General features: G+C 44.3%; 1 protein-coding gene across 1 annotated transcript in view; it reads right to left on the bottom strand.

Moving 5' to 3' along the window:
- The window catches only part of RAB40C (RAB40C, member RAS oncogene family), a 50,999-nt gene extending 38,293 nt beyond the window's left edge, over positions 1-12,706 (bottom strand). Inside the window, exons 1-2 of the mRNA XM_070955003.1 lie at positions 12,629-12,706; positions 8,586-8,941 (exon numbers count right to left, since the gene is read on the bottom strand). Coding sequence (XP_070811104.1) covers positions 8,586-8,739 — 154 coding nt within the window. The 5' untranslated portion in view covers positions 8,740-8,941; positions 12,629-12,706. The remainder of the gene's footprint in view (positions 1-8,585; positions 8,942-12,628) is intronic.
- Between the last annotated feature and the right edge of the window lie 982 nt (positions 12,707-13,688).

The following is a 13,688-nucleotide window of genomic DNA, read 5'->3' as shown; positions in this document are numbered from 1 at the left end:
AGAACCGGTAAATACCACCTCTGACTGGCCCCACCCCCATCTATTCTCTGCCTCCTGAGTCCCAGCTGATCGGGAGGAAATGGGGGTTTTAGAGTAACCTTCCCCTAGAGTGGAGAGGGAATGGAGATTTTACAGTATCCTTCCCAGGGGTGAAATGCTCCCAGTTCGGACCGGATCGCCCAATCCGGCAGTGATGGCGGCGGGTGGTTCGGAGAACCGGTAGCAAAAATCCCTGCCCCCCCCATGCCCCACGAGCCACGCGATCATCAGCGGCTTTTTTTTTTTTTTTTTTTTTTACTTTTAAAAGCATTTTTCTACAACCTCTTCGGCCGAAAAAATGCTTTTAATAGTAAAAAAAAAAAAAAGCTGATGATCGCGTGGCTCAGCTGGGATTGTCAGAGGCTTTTAAAAGAAAAAAAAGCCTCTGACGATCAGGCAACTCAGCTGGGATCGTCAGAGGCTTTTAAAAGCATATTTTTAAATGTAAAATGTAAAAATGGTTTTAAATGTTAAAAAAAAAAAGTTGGCCACGCCCACTCAGTCACATTACCCACCAAGCCACGCCCACAGAACCAGTAGTAACAAATGTTACATTTCACCACTGATTCTTCCCCTGCCATGCCCGCCAAGCCAAGCCAAGCCATGCCCACACAACCGATAGTAAATTTTTTTGAATCCCACCACTGAGCCCAACCCTACCTCAAAGGGTTGTTGTTGCGGGGAAAATAGGAGGAGGAAGAAGTATTAGACATGTTTCCTTCCTTGAGTTACATATAAAGTAATAAAGGCCGGATAAAACTTGAATAAATAAATTAAAAGTCCTATGTATGTTTTCCTCCAATGGTAGAATTCCCTTCTCAGATGTAATATCGCAGCCTAAGAGGATATTACCAGCAAAACAGAAGAGGGCCCAAATAAGAACAAATGATATACATTCCAGCACTTGTCGCTTATGAAGCCGGAAAAGATGAAATGGAAATTGCAGATGTGACTGTAAACACAAGCAGCGGAGGCCCAGCGTCTTCTGCTCATTAAATCTGCAGGATCCTCTTAGAAAATAAATGTTTTTTCTCTTATGACCGTCACGCAGGCTTGCGGTGGTAAAAGTCACGGTGGGACTTTTATAGTTAGCCCCTCGATTTTACTACCATAATTGGGCCTGACGTTTTGGTCGTAAGTTGTGACAGAGGCTCATCCTGTGGCTGTGCCTGATTTTACAACCCCTTTTTTTCCCCAAAGTGGTCGTTAAATGAACCTGGCAGTTGTGAAGTGAACCCAGTCTTTGCTAAATTGTGTTTTTTTCCATTGGAAATAAATGCCAGTTTCCTACAAAAACCGTAAACCACAGTCCACTGGCTGTGGGATGCTGCGAACAGTCAAAAATGTGAGCCGGTTGCCAAATGCAAAATGTGGTTGCATGATCACACGGGGGGCAGATGTTGGAACTCTGAATCTGGGCCGTAAGTCCATTTTCCAAGGTTCATCATGACTGAACGGTCACTAAGCAACTAGTCATAAATCAAGGACTACCTATACCCGTGATGGCGAACCTACAGAAGTGGCACGCAGCGCCCTCTCTGTGGGCACGTGAGCCGTCGGCCCAGTTCAGCTCTGCCGTGCATGCGCGCGTACCTCCCGCCGTCCAGCTGGTTTTTGGGTCTCTGCCGCACATGTGCAGGGGGCGCGCACACATGCGCAGGGAGGGCGCAGGGGACGCACATGCTTGCGGAGGGGGAGGGTGCGAGTGGGGGCATGTGCATGCATTGCATTTTGGGGTTTGGGGCGTGTGCATTCGCGTGCGTGTGCACGCGCTCTGGGCACTCAGTCCGGAAACATTTAGCCATCACTGACCTATACGTACTAAATGTGAAGAGCATTTCACTCATATATAAACAGTAACAATTCCTCTCTGGGATTTTTCCCAGTCCTTTCTCATTTTATTTCCTCTGGAAAAATATGAGCCCCCCCCAGGGAAGAAAAATTGTGGGGGGGGGGTTTCTGCCTCAGGTTTGCCCATGTGCCATCACACCTCTAAGAAGGCTCCTATATTTGTTTCTGCAGCAGCTCCTTAGAATCACAGCTTTTATCTCCCGACAATCATCTTAATAACCTGCGGCCTCTGAAGCTGTTTATTTGCAATTACAAAGTGCAACGTGTCTGTAAACACTCAGGTAAGGTACACACCGATAGCTCGATCATAAAAATTTCCCCTTTTGGTCGATGTTTAATAAAAACGGACTTTTTCTCCCCCCCCCTCCCATATTTGCAGAGCCTTCTATTTACACGGCATTCCCATCTCCATTCACCTTAGGAAAATGCCATGAGAAAAGCTTCTCTATTAGAAATTTACTCACATTTCTTCTGAAAAATGACACCCCAAACTGTGCACAGCCAGAAGGCACAACCAGGGCTGCGACTGAAGGAAAGTCACACAACACGCCATGCTTTTCTCCAGTTTTGATTTGGAAGAATTTTATTTCAGGGGCGGACGTTCTAATCCGAATGTGTAACAAGTCTTTTATGCAGCTCTGAAAAGACTGGCCGGAGGGGGGAAAGGGGGGGGGGGGGTAAGGGGTCTCTAGGAAGGATGTCTCTAGCCAGACTCGATTCCTGGTGATTTTAGGGACCCATGTATGGGCAGTTTTATGGGGAACAATGCAAGGCACCCCAGCAGCAATTTTTTCACGACCAACAGCAGCTCTCGCCGCTAATTCAAATGAAGAAAAATATGTGGAAGTCTGCACAGGGAGAGGGGGAAGCACGACATATTATGATCCAGCTGTGGGCAAGCTCCCTCCAAATCCCTTTGTGTGGTTGTGTGGTCATTTCTGTTTGGTGTGCAACAATCCAGAGACTAGGGCAAGGCGTTCACATGACTCATGCCTTCAGAATGCACACCAGAGTGTTAATCCAACAGAAATCAACTGGATATGATTTATTGCAGTGGCCTGTGTTTAAAGGAGTGTGTTTGGATTACATGACACATTCTGCTGTCCTTTACTGGGAGGTAACTAGATTCCTGGGAGGTAACTAGATTAAGGGGCGTGGTGGCTCAGTGGCTAAGACGCTGAGCTTGTCAATCGAAAGGTCGGCAGTTCGGCGGTTCGAATCCCTAGCGCCGCGTCACGGGGTGAGCTCCCGTGACTTGTCCCAGCTTCTGCCAACCTAGCAGTTCGAAAGCAGGTAAAAAATGCAAGTAGAAAAATAGGGACCATCTTTGGTGGGAAGGGAACAGCGTTCCATGCGCTTTTAGCGTTGAGTCATGCCAGCCACATGACCACGGAGACGTCTTCGGACAGCGCTGGCTCTTCGGCTTTGAAACGGAGATGAGCACCGCCCCCTAGAGTCAGGAATGACTGGCACATATGTACAAGGGGAACCTTTACCTTTGCCTAGATTCCAATGAAGGTCTGCAACAGGTACACCCATACAGGTAATCCTTGACTTACAAGCACAATTCAGCCCCCAATTTATGTTGCTAAGTGAGACATTTGTTAAGTGAGCTTTGCCCCATTTTACGACCTTTCTTGCCACAGTTGTTCAGTGAATGACTGCAGTTGTTAAGTTAGTAACACTGTGGTGCAGTGGTTAGAATGCAGTACTGCAGGCGACTTCTGCTGACTGCCGGCTGCTCCACAGTGCTTCATAGCCCTCTCTAAGATTATCCTTTAGTGATAAAGTGGAAGAAAATTATATGTTGAGACTTGCAAGATTGATGTTAGACGAGATAGGTAAACTAACTCTATTTTATGTAAATCTATATTAACAGAATCTTGCAAGTTTGAAAGCAGAATAGCAAGAGCACTTAGACTTATATACTGCTTCATAGTGCTTTACAGCCCTCATTAAGCAGTTCACAGAGTCAGCCTTATTGCCCCCAACAATCTGGGTCCTGATTTTAATGACCTCGGAAGGATGGAAGGCTGAGTCAACCTTTAGCCGGTCAGAATCGAACTGCCGAACTGCTGGCAGCCTGCAGTCAGCAGAAGTAGCCTGGTCATAAATCATTTTTTTCCAGTGCTGTTGTAACTTTGAACAGTAAATGAACTGTTGTAAATCAAGGACTTCATGTATTTTGAGGATGGGCTGGCTGTTTTGAAACGTGCTTCCAATACCTGTGAATATTTCCTCCAGATAAGCTACCATGGATCAAGCAGTTTAACTGAACTGCTATTTTTTCAGTCCACGCTGTGAAATGCAACCGTTAACGGACATGTTCTAGAACGAAGTGATGCAAGTCAAGTATTGCAAGCGTCCTTCCTGATACTTGCGACAGAGAAATGGCTTAAAGCCAAAGGCTGGGGGGGGGGGAACCTCTGCAATGTGAATCCTAAATAGAGAAGAAAGATCACACAAAGCTCAGCTCAGGAACTGTTTTAATATGCTAGGTCAGTTCCTCATTATATCCCATGGCCAGATCAATAGAAATCAAAAGATCAGTTCTGCGCAAAGCATAATCTTCCCATTTCCTAAGAGCTTCTACCTTCCCTGGTGGACTTCTCTGGACTAATCCTGAAATGCTTTTTATTTCAGCTCTAACCGCCAAACTCATGCAGAAAAAAATATATATCAAAGGTCATTATCAGGATTTATTCTTCACTCTCCTTGCAAATAAATCTCCTGGAAAAAATAACTTAAGCTTTTAAGGTATTTTTTTTTCTTGCCCATCAAGAAAGACAAGGTTTATTTCATTCTTAAGAATTGAAAGAAAGACGAGAAACTTCGTGAGTTATTGCTATCTATACTTAGCAATTTTTGCACATAACAGACATGGCAAGAGATTATCGGATACCTGGGAAAACGAAGGTTTGTCTGTCTTTCAAAAAAGAACGGCATCAAGACATAGATTGCTCCCAGCTCATACTTCTGAAACAAACTTTGGGATTATCCTTGGGATTATAGCAATTTCATACTGGGAGAGAGCTGTCTTCAAGAGGACAAATAGATGGCACACTGGAGCATCGGTTTACAACGGGAACTACAATGTGTGAAAAGAGCCTTGATAGTACAGTGGTCTAAGCACCCTGTTATTAACACAGCTGCCTGCAATTTACTGCTGGTTCGAATCTCTCCAAGGTTCAAGGTTGACTCAGCCTTCCATCCTTTATAAGGTAGGTGAAATGAGGACCCTGTTTGTGGGGGCAATAAGCTGACTTTGTATAAATATACAAAAGTATGAAGGCTATTGCTTAACGCATTGTAAGCCGCCCTGAGTCTCTGGAGAAGGGCGGCATATAAATCAAATTAAAAAAAAAAAAACTGTAGTGGTTTCCAGATTTTGAAAAAAACGAGCCTCAGCAAACGGCTTCAATTTTGTGGTCTGGTAAAAGTTTTACAGCTCCTTAAGATCCGGTCAGAAGAAAACTGAACATTTCACTTCCGGGTTAATTGTTTCAAACGACATCATCCATGATTACAAATGCTGCAAAGCAGGGTTTCTCATTGCTGGCAATTTTAAGATTTTAAGCAGTGGTGGGTTCCTCCCGGTTCGGCCCGGTTCCACCAAGCCGGTAGTGGTGACGATATGACGTCACCGAACCGGTTCTGCCCCCCCGCGTTATTCTTACCTTTTTTTTTTTTTTAATTTGATTTATATGCCGCCCTTCTCCGGAGACTCAGGGCGGCTTACAATGTGTTAAGCAATAGCCTTCATTCTTTTGTATATTTTATACAAAGTCAGCTTATTGCCCCCACAAACTGGGTCCTCATTTCACCTACCTTAGAAAGGATGGAAGGCTGAGTCAACCTTGAGCCTTGGAGAGATTCGAACCAGCAGAAATTGCAGACAGCTGTGTTAATAACAGGGTGCACTAAACCCCTGTACTATCAAGGCTATTTGGGCCCACCCCCAATCTATTGCTGCCTCCTGAGTCCCAGCTGATGGGCTATAAGGAAAAAAACTGTTTAAACTCTTGCCGTGGGGCTTCAAAGGGCCGCCCTACAGCTGATCAGTGGTAAAAGGCAGTTTGGTGGTAGACCGGTGCCTCCAAAAATAAATGAGTAGACCGGTGCTTGCAAAAATAAATGGGTAGACCAGTGCCTCTAAAAAATAAATGGGTAGATTGGTACAACTCTGCAAGCAGTTAAAAGCCTGGTAGACCAGTACCTCTGCTAAATCCTAAAGAATTGTCACATGACCATCAAGCCATGCCCACAAAATAAGCCACGCCCACAGAACCGTTAGTAAAAAATTTTAGAACCCACCCGATTTTAAGATGGGTGGACTTCAAGTTCCAGAATTCCCCAGCCAGCATGGGGAATTCTGGGAGTTGAAGATCACCCATTTTAACCGTGCCAGGGGTTGAGAAACAATGCTGTAAAGCAGAGGACTTCAAAATTGGCAGCTTTAAGACTTGTGGACTTCAACTCCCAGAATTCTCCAGCCAGTTACTTGTGGACTTCAACTCCCAGTATTCATAGCTGGCTGGAGAATTCTGGGAGTTGAAGTCCACAAGTCTTAAAGCTGCCAAGTTCGAAGACCTCTGCTGTAAAGGCATAACTGTCAATATTATTATTTATTACATTTGTTTGCCACCTCTCTCACCCACAAGCTATCGTAATAATTTAACAAATACCCCAAACCAGGCTATTGAATTTCCCATAGTGATTAACAACCTGGCCTTAGAAACTCCACTGCAGGGCAGAAGACAAAACTTTCTTCTCAATTACAACAACGCAGACGCATAGCTTTGCCAAAGAACGCAAAATGCATGCAATGTGATTGAAGCTACTGACAGATATTCTATGCTAGTGAAATGAGCTGCACCAAGAAAAGCTTGTGCCTTTAAAATAAAAAACACAAACGTGTTAAGTCAGAAAAAGCGCGATCACGCTCCTCTTGATTTTTTTTTTTTTGCCACTAAGAGTAACAAATGGACAAGTATGAAAAGTCACGCCATCTCTGCATTTTCAATTTTTCAAGCAGGTTTGTTTTTTTTTACCCCCTAGAGAATCTAAATTCCATAGAAATTCTGACTGCCTGAATCTAAACTGCCTATCTGCAGCATGCTAAGCAAATATATATAAACGCGATAAAACACTTTTGCATCCAAAACTTATTGAAGCGGTCCTACATCCCGACATGACTCATAGGACGGAATGCAAATTGTTCGAGCATGGAGTCCAAATTGATGTCAAGAATGAGGCGTTTTTGCTGCCTGGCTGGGAGTGAAGGAAGAAAAGAAAACTTTTTGGTATGCTGAGGGAATCAGCTCTTGGTACAGATAGTCTTCGACTTACAACCGTAACCGAGCTCAAAATTTAAGTGAGACATTCGTTAACTGAATTTTGCCCCATTTCGTGACCTTTCTTGCCACTGTTGTTAAGTGAATCACTGCAGTTGTTAAGTAACGTGGTCGCTAAGTGAATCTGGCTTCCTCATCGACTTTGCTTGTCAGAAGGTCGCACAAGTTAACTGCATGACTTTGAGACACTGCAGCCGTCACAAATACGAGTCGGTTACCAAGCATCTGAATTTTGATCACGTGACCGTGGGGGGAAATGCCACCATGGTCGTTAAGTGTGAAAAATGGTTCCGAGTTGCTCTTTTCAATGCCGTTCACAAACAGCTGATCACATGGTACCAGGCCACTGCAACCGTCATAAATATGAACTGGTTGCCAAGCATCTGAATTTTAATCCTGTGATGCTGCAACAGTGGCCACTTTTTTCCCAGTGCCGTCGTAACTTTGAACGGTCACCAAATGAACTGTTGTAAGTCGAGGACTAACCTGTACTTCGATAGTCATAAACCAGTGTTGATGAACCTTTTCGGCACCGAGTGCTGAAACGGGACTGCAGGTGTGCGTTCATGCGTGCGTGCCGAAAACTGGAAGAACAGCTGGCTGGCGTGCATGTCGGCTGGCTGGTCTTTGCATGTGCATCAGAAACCGGAAGACCAAGTGGCCAGCACGCATGCACATGCCAGAAACAGGAAGATCAACTTCCCGGCGAGCGCATGCGCACTGGGCAGCTGCTCTTCCGGTTTCCGGTGCTCCCGCGTGTATGAAAACCAGCTGGCTGGCACTCTAGAACCCGGAAGAGCAACAGGCAACGTGTGCCCAGAGAGACGGCTCTGCTTGCCACTTCTGGCACACGTGCCATAGGTTCACCATCACCGTCATAAACAATCTGTTTCTCTCATATCCACTTGAGCCTTTCTAACTTTCCCATCGGTGCAGGCAGAGGTGCCAAGCGTTTAATCCAAAGCTGGTATAAGAACCGGCATTTTCCCGTCAAGGTCGGTCCCTTACAGCGGTTGCACAGAATTTTAAACGGCCAGCGCGACAACAGCTTGCAAAGACACAACCTGACTAGACACCATTACATTTTTAAACTACCGTGAAAGGACACAAGGGAAAGTGCGATGCCTTGAGCCTTGGCTTTTAATTACAGTCTTTTGGCATGACGGTTAACGATCTCTCCAGATAATTATTTTAAAAAAAGGGTTTATTGGTGCAGAAGGAAGCTGGATTTAGCTCGGGCACTCTTGGTACCCCCCAACTCTGAAATGCGATACAACTTGAGCAAATCCTGCCACGATGGGCTTGTGCACTTCGGAATCGTGACGCGCGCGACGTGCTTACCGTTGCTGTAGGCGTAGGGCGATTCCGATGCCCCGTCTTGAAGGCTCTCGAGGATTTCTCCTTTGCCCACGTCGCTGTCCCCGACCAACAGGAACTTCAGCAGGTAATCGTAGCTTTTGAGAGGGCTGCCCTGGGTTCCCATTCTCTCTCTCATTAGGGAAGACCCACAATCCGCATGCTAAACACCCAGCCAGACTGAAAGATTCTGCGAGACGCCAAGCTTGCAGGGAGTCAATCTGGAGAGAATTCGTGCGATTCCGCTTTAGCAGACCCAACTCAAAAAGAATTGTTCTTCTCCCAAGAGTCTCGTCATTCCTTTTGTGAATGAAGGGCTGCTGTCAAAAGATGTCAGGATTCTGGGAGTGGGGTGGGGGGGGAGAGAGAAGGGGAAGAAGATGACCTACTTAATTTGTTCAAGAGTTGCAAAATACAAGCAGGCTTTAAAAAAAAAGTCTCTAAGCTACCAAGGATGATATTAACAATAGCCAGATCGGTTGACTCTTCCAGATCTACATGTCAAATAAGGGAGAAGATCCATTGATTGCCACTTCAGTGACAAGCTAATCTAGCAAGGAAAAAGGGACTTCTGATAAAAAAAAATAATAATAACCCTATTGTGAAGGAAGAGACCGTTCCTAGATCAGTAGATCAGTACATCAATCTAGGAGACCGGTATCCTAGACTGGATACTGTAAGAGAAGGGTAAGCACAATTTATGTACACAAAAACACACGTATAGATTTTAGATTTCTTGTCCCTGCCCTTCCTTTCTCCCAGCCACACACCCAGCACCTTTTGACAGCCCTGTAAGAGAAATCTGTGTGTGTTTTTGTGTTTTGTTTGACTTTCCGGATCAATAAAGTATAATTACAATTAATACAGTGTCCTGCAATATTGATATTTTTTACAGTGCTGCCCATTCCCTTACTCCACCTACTTTTTCTATAAGGGATATTATTATTTTCTGCCCTTCTTAATCTTTCCCAAGGCTAACTGCAGTCAGATCAGGATTTTCCAAAACAAAGGGATATTCAAGAAGGAACCATATAAGAAACTATATTCTCTGTCTCTCTTTTTCTTTTGTATTTGGAAATGAGAGCGAAATTGTAATAAAAAAAGGAGCAAATTGTTTTTCCGTTCAGGGTATGCTTCTCTCAGAATTGTGAGCTAATAAATCATGTCAACCATTGCAATTACAGAAAGAGGGGGGTGGCTGAAGATTAATTAACAAGGAACAGAAGGTTGTGAACCCCCGTGTGGGAGAAGTCCAGAAAAGGACAAGAATAAAAATGAGGTATGAACACAAAGGTGTAAAACCATAGTGACTGGGAAGAGTATGAGGAGAAGAGTGTGACAGCAAAGATAGCCAGAATATTAGAGATTAGACAAGAATGGATAAATGTGGCAATGAAGAAAGAGAGCCTAAGGGAGTCATGCAAGAGATAGTTATCTTCAAGTTAGTTAACTATTTATACACGTTATCCACCAACGGAGAAGAAATATGTGGCTTCTTTCTTCAATTTCATTAGGTTTTTTTTTTTCCACACACACAAAAAAAAGGTCAAGATTAAAGAACAGAAATTAAACCTCGTGTTAACAGTGACAGCTGACAAAAGATTCAGTTGTGTACAGTACAAGCAGGTCTAAGAAAGGCAACCCAGGATGATTTAGGGTCTGTAGAAAGGAAATTCTTCCAGGGGAAAAAAAAAAAAGCAGCACATTCTTTTGCATTTAAGGAAGTCTAGAAGCAAACAAACATACCGGAAAAGAAACATCAAAACTAGAAGATGGGTTATCTACAGCCCTTCTATTACTTGACGTTCTTTGATCATCTGGTGGCATCTTTTTCCAAGACAAGACAGAAGTTTTAGATGCCCCCTTGGATTTGGGGGCTGGAGGACAACAAAAACACCGCAGTTTGACAAATACACAGATTGCAGGTACTGTGTAAACCCATCAGTCTCTTCAATTTTATTTCTATGGGGGGGGTGGGTGGGGGGGGCAAAGGCTGGAACAAAGCTGCAAGGGAGCCGTTTCCTAGCCAGACCAGCTCCGATTCAGATATGAGACAATGCTAGATCAAATCCTACCCCCTACAAATACTCAGGTTGGTTTTGGAATGTTCAAATGGACTCTGTTGAGATATCCACAGAGATTCTCAATCATCCAGTCATGGTTGTCCCAAAGGTGCTTTTTGCCAAAAGGCAACTGGACTTTCTTGTTATTTCCCTTCAATTGAAGAAGCTTCTTGGATGAGAAGCGAAAGATTTTCGAGAGGAAAAAAACAACAACAAAGAAAGCCCAGTTGTCTTTTGGAAAAAGTACCCTTGAGATGCAAACGAACATCAGGCTGGGATGTGCACATCTGAACAATGCACACGCACACACATACCCACAACAACTCCCTATATACCATAGGCAATTCTTGCTTCTTTCAGACTCCCCTAAATGTCTGGTCTGTCGTCTGCCTATCAATCCCCCCACCTCCCAAATTCTTTCCTTGTGTTTTTAGTTGCCTTATACAAGTTTTAATTGCACCATAAAAGCAGCCACTCCAATTGATGGCTTGGATCTGGGTGGATGGAGGGAACCAGGAGGAGAAGAGGGAGGGCAGCTGGGCGGGTAAAGGCATGAGAGATCCAGACTGAGGTCCCCTTCCAGACCTGGACTCTGGAGTGGCTGAATTGCGAGTGTCTCTCTTTCAGATGAGCCTACCTTACAGGGATGTTGTAGTGGGAGACCTCCCCTCCCCAGATACTGTCCTCAGCTTCCAGAGTAAGGGTGGGATAGAAATGATAATGATGATAATGATAGTAATAGTAGCAGGGTGGATTTGATTTAAATTGAGTTGATTTAAATCACAATTTAAATCACTAGTAAGAAGGCTTGATTTAAATCAACTCAATTTAAATCATAATTTTTAAAGAGCAACTGTCATCTCTGCTACTCCTTTGACCCGCTGTTGACTCACCGATAGTCCCAGTGTTGCAGAATATACAGCCTCCTGCTACATAACTAAGCTCCATTTCATGCTGAATGAACTAAATTATTTATGTATCTTAAATAGAAAACTATCTTACGATAGATTTTTACCCCAAAAGTTTTTTATTAAAATAAATCCGATTTAAATCAAAAAAATCTGATTTAAATCAAAAAATCTTTCATTTTTTAAAAAAAATCATTGATTTTTATCCACCCTGAATAGTAGTAATAATAATAATTGCAACTAGTATCAACCACCAGCGCCAGTCAATGATATTTGTGATACATTTTTAAATGTTCAGTTGACTGAGTTTCATGTTTAATGAATAAAAGAGATTTATACGTAAGGAGGAGGAGAGTTGGGGAGGCAGGGGAAGCCTAAACACGGTATGAGACAGTTCCCACTAATAATTAACAACATCATCATCATCAACAATAATAATAATAATAAAATGGTACTATCTAAGGAGGAGATGGGGAGGCAGGACAAGCCTAAACATGGGTATGAGACAGAATAATGATGATGATGATGATGATGATGATGATGATGATGATGATGATGATAATAATAATAATAATAATAATAATAATAATAATAAAAATAATAAAAATAAAAATAAGAAGATACTTGGTTGATACCTAGGATGCTGGCAGCAACATTAGCACCAGTCAATGATATTTGTGACACATTTTTAAATGTTCAGTTGACTTGAGTTTCATGTTTAATGAATAAAAGAGATGATAATGATAATAATAATTATATACTTATATATAATGTGTGTGTGTGTGGAAGAGGAGACTTGGGGAGGCAGAGGAAGCCTAAACACGGGTGTGAGACGGTTCCCACTGCCCAGCCCCTTCCAGGGAGTCGAGAGAGGCTAAATCACGCCCTGCGTAACGCTCCGCACGTGTGAAGTCGCCCCGACACGTGTCAAGGGAGAACTGGCGGGTTTGAAAGGAGGGGGCGTGGGGGGGGGGTCGCAGGGTCCCCCGCCCGAGGACTGACTTCGGGGCGGCCCACCCACTTCTGGTCCCGGGTAGCGTGGCCAGCCCAGACTCACCTCTCTCTTCTCTCGCTCTCAGGCCGCTGAGGCCGCCCGTCCCGGGCTCGGCCGCCCCGTCAGCGCCGCGTCTCCTCGGGAAACTGCGCTGGGCTTCCAGTCACCGAGGCCTCCCGCTCGCCCAGCGACAGCGCCGCCGCCCTGCCACTGGCTCCCCGCCGCGTCAATCCTCCCGCCGCCTCTCCCATTGGCCGCCGTCCTCCCGTTCCGCCCGCCTCGTCCAGGAGACGCGGCCTATCAGGACGGAGAGGGGCGGGGGAAAATGCTCTCGGGACGCTTCCTTCTCTCTTTTCCCAGACCTTTACATAAAAAGAAAGGGAGGGGAACCACAGGTCCCGGCATGCCTCGCGGCGACTGCCTTCGTCCGCGGCCATGGTTGAGTGACCGCCGGGGAGGCTGGGAGTGGTAGTAAAGGCGTGTGGGCGTGGCACTGGCAGAGAGATGCTGCTGGTTTGTTTTGCATTTAAAGCTGGGTTAATTGGAGAGAGAAAGGGATTTTGGATGCGGTATAAGGGGCGGTCGGAGATCTGTAACAGGCAGAAAGAGGCTTGGGACACTATAGAATTTAACCCCTTAGGGAAGCCTAGGAGAAATTATGAACAAGAATAAGGATTAGATGAAAATACTACTTTTCCCCCCATAAACCTTTCAACAAGAGCAACAATAAAGTACATTTAAAAAGGCACACCGTGAAAAGCTTAACGACAAGTACATAAATTCTGCTGTGATTACAAGAAGAGTCTTGACTGATCGTTTAGGCATTCGGGGATCACTTTCCTGCAGAAGAAGAGAAGAGAAGAGAAGAGAAGAGAAGAGAAGAGAAGAGAAGAGAAGAGAAGAGAAGAGAAGAGAAGAGAAGAGAAGAGAATTCTTTATTGGCCAAGAGTGATTGGACACACAAGGAATTTGTCTTTGGTGCATACGCTCTCAGTGTACATAAAAAGACAAGATACAAGATAAAGTGAGATTTGATATTAACATACTGGATATAAATGTAAATAATGATCCTGCGAACAAAACAGTTAATTATGAATATTTAAAAATAAAGAGAATCAAATCA

The sequence above is a fragment of the Pituophis catenifer genome, unplaced genomic scaffold, assembly GCF_029215685.1.
Source record: "Pituophis catenifer annectens isolate HBS135680 unplaced genomic scaffold, rPitCat1.0.hap2 SCAF_16, whole genome shotgun sequence".
Lineage (NCBI taxonomy): Eukaryota > Metazoa > Chordata > Lepidosauria > Squamata > Colubridae > Pituophis > Pituophis catenifer.
This window is presented reverse-complemented; position numbering and strand designations above follow the sequence as displayed.